The 1,961-nt window shown below is 39.4% G+C and overlaps 1 protein-coding gene across 1 annotated transcript in view; it reads right to left on the bottom strand.

Annotated features, from left to right (window-relative positions):
* The window catches only part of LOC106526126 (pyruvate dehydrogenase E1 component subunit alpha, mitochondrial), an 8,750-nt gene extending 6,908 nt beyond the window's left edge, over positions 1–1,842 (bottom strand). Inside the window, exons 1-4 of the mRNA XM_014020613.1 lie at positions 1,713–1,842; positions 1,025–1,093; positions 756–929; positions 477–603 (exon numbers count right to left, since the gene is read on the bottom strand). Coding sequence (XP_013876067.1) covers positions 477–603; positions 756–929; positions 1,025–1,093; positions 1,713–1,760 — 418 coding nt within the window. The 5' untranslated portion in view covers positions 1,761–1,842. The remainder of the gene's footprint in view (positions 1–476; positions 604–755; positions 930–1,024; positions 1,094–1,712) is intronic.
* Positions 1,843–1,961: the final 119 nt, after the last annotated feature.

Raw genomic sequence — 1,961 nt, 5'->3', positions numbered from 1 at the left:
CTTAAGATCTAACTGCTCATTTTAAATCAATACTTTTACATTTAATACTTAAGTACATAAAGTATCAGATACTTTAAGACTTTTACTCAAGTAATATTCCTAAAGGAGACTTTAACTTTTACCAAAGTAATTTTTAGTAAGATACTTGTACTTTTACTCAAGTATCACTTTGTGGTACTTTATACAACACTGTTCTCTTACTGAACGACCCCACAATTAAATAAAAAAGTTAATTTCAGMTGCTAGTTGATTAAATATAATTAAGGAGAAGCCCTTGGAATACACATGAACCTGCCAGGTGTGAATGCACTCAATCTGACCTAACCAGCTGCAGCTGCATCACCTCTAAAAGATAGAAACAAGAAGTCTGAAACGCCCCTACGTAATCAGAGACGCATTAGAAGTGCACAGAAACTAACTGATCTATCTCAGCCAATCAGGGATGTGGAGATAACCCCACATAAGTTAAGACGCACCAGTCAGCTCAGCCATTATCTCCTTCACAGTTCCTCCCCTGGTGTAAGTGTAACCGTGGGCACGGTACGCAGTAATCAGGTGGTCCGACAGGTTAATAGATGCTTCAATACCAACAGCACAAGCCTCCTACGAAGAGAAAACAATCAAATTGATATGTGTGCATTCTGAAAGATAACCCCAAATATAAATGTTTTTGGACACGTGCATCAATTTGAAGATGAAGCCCACAGATTAAATTCTGTWAACTGAATTAAATTATGATAAAAAGTTTTTCCAACCTGTCCGTCATACAAGTGGCAGAACCCTCTTATGATCTTCTGCTTATACAGCTGATCGGCCTTCAGCTCCATCCGCCTCATAGTCTGCATGATGCGGTAATACTGCAGACCCTCGTCACGAGTCATAACCACCTGCGTGGCCGGGGCTTCRTCCAGCTTGTGGACGTCGCATTTCTGAGAAAACATTTTCAAGAAGTATTAATGACCCTAACACGTGTATGCCAGCTGAACATCTTAAAACATAGAGTGCATTAAAGATTGTTTGGTACCTTTATCTCAAAGCTGGCCTGGGTTGTGAAGTCAGTGTAGGTGCGTGCCGACATGACCACTGCAACTCCCTGATAATGGACACAAGAAGACAAAATTAGAAATAAACAAATTCAAAGTTTAGCATGAATTAAAATAATCTTTTTACTACTTTGCAACTTTTTTTTTACCTAAAAAATAGCATATTGTAATTTTTTTTTCTTTTATCACTGGAAGACAGGTGATGCTGTTTGTTGGTGCTTCATAAAAAAGTAACACTATTCTTATTACAACACATTTGATTCAGTGTAATGTGTTTAAATGTTTTGATTTTTGCAGAGYAGAAACTGCCACCATGTTGGGCTGGTAAAATATTTTTTTGACAGGTGAGTTGTCTTGTTTTGATGAAACGAGTTTAGCTAGTAGTAGCTGTCAGTTTTGAACACAGTCTGAATAAAATGAGGTTCAAAAAGCACAACCAACTTGTCAAGCTACTCAAATTTTAAAACACTAGTCCTTTCGGACGAAAAGACTAAACCCGACTAAATAGTTGTGGATTTTATTATAGTGTTTTTATCGTCGGGGCCTCACAAGGTCAGAATAACGCTGACAGTCTAACAGAGATCAACTCTGCCGGGTTTCGTGTTGAGAACTGKAATGCAGAGCTGGACTAAAGGCGACACACTTGGCATAAAATTCATTTGTACTCACATTTCTTTGAGTACAAGCTCTCAACACGTTGGAGAAAATGGTCAGCATCTTTCTAACCACCGAAGCGCACAGCTGGCCACGGAACCGTCCTTCTCCGGCAGAGCTCTGCCCTTCCGACTGCGCTCTTCTTCTACGGTTTAAAAACAAGCATGAGTGCTGAGGCAATGACTGCTGCCCCCAGCGGCTGGCAGAGAGAACTGCAGATAGATAGATAGATAGATAGATAGATAGATAGATAGATAGATAGAT

This window comes from Austrofundulus limnaeus, unplaced genomic scaffold (genome assembly GCF_001266775.1).
Source record: "Austrofundulus limnaeus strain Quisiro unplaced genomic scaffold, Austrofundulus_limnaeus-1.0 Scaffold261, whole genome shotgun sequence".
Classification (NCBI taxonomy): domain Eukaryota; kingdom Metazoa; phylum Chordata; class Actinopteri; order Cyprinodontiformes; family Rivulidae; genus Austrofundulus; species Austrofundulus limnaeus.
The sequence above is the reverse complement of the archived record's forward strand: the minus strand, read 5'-3'. Positions and strand labels throughout refer to the sequence as shown.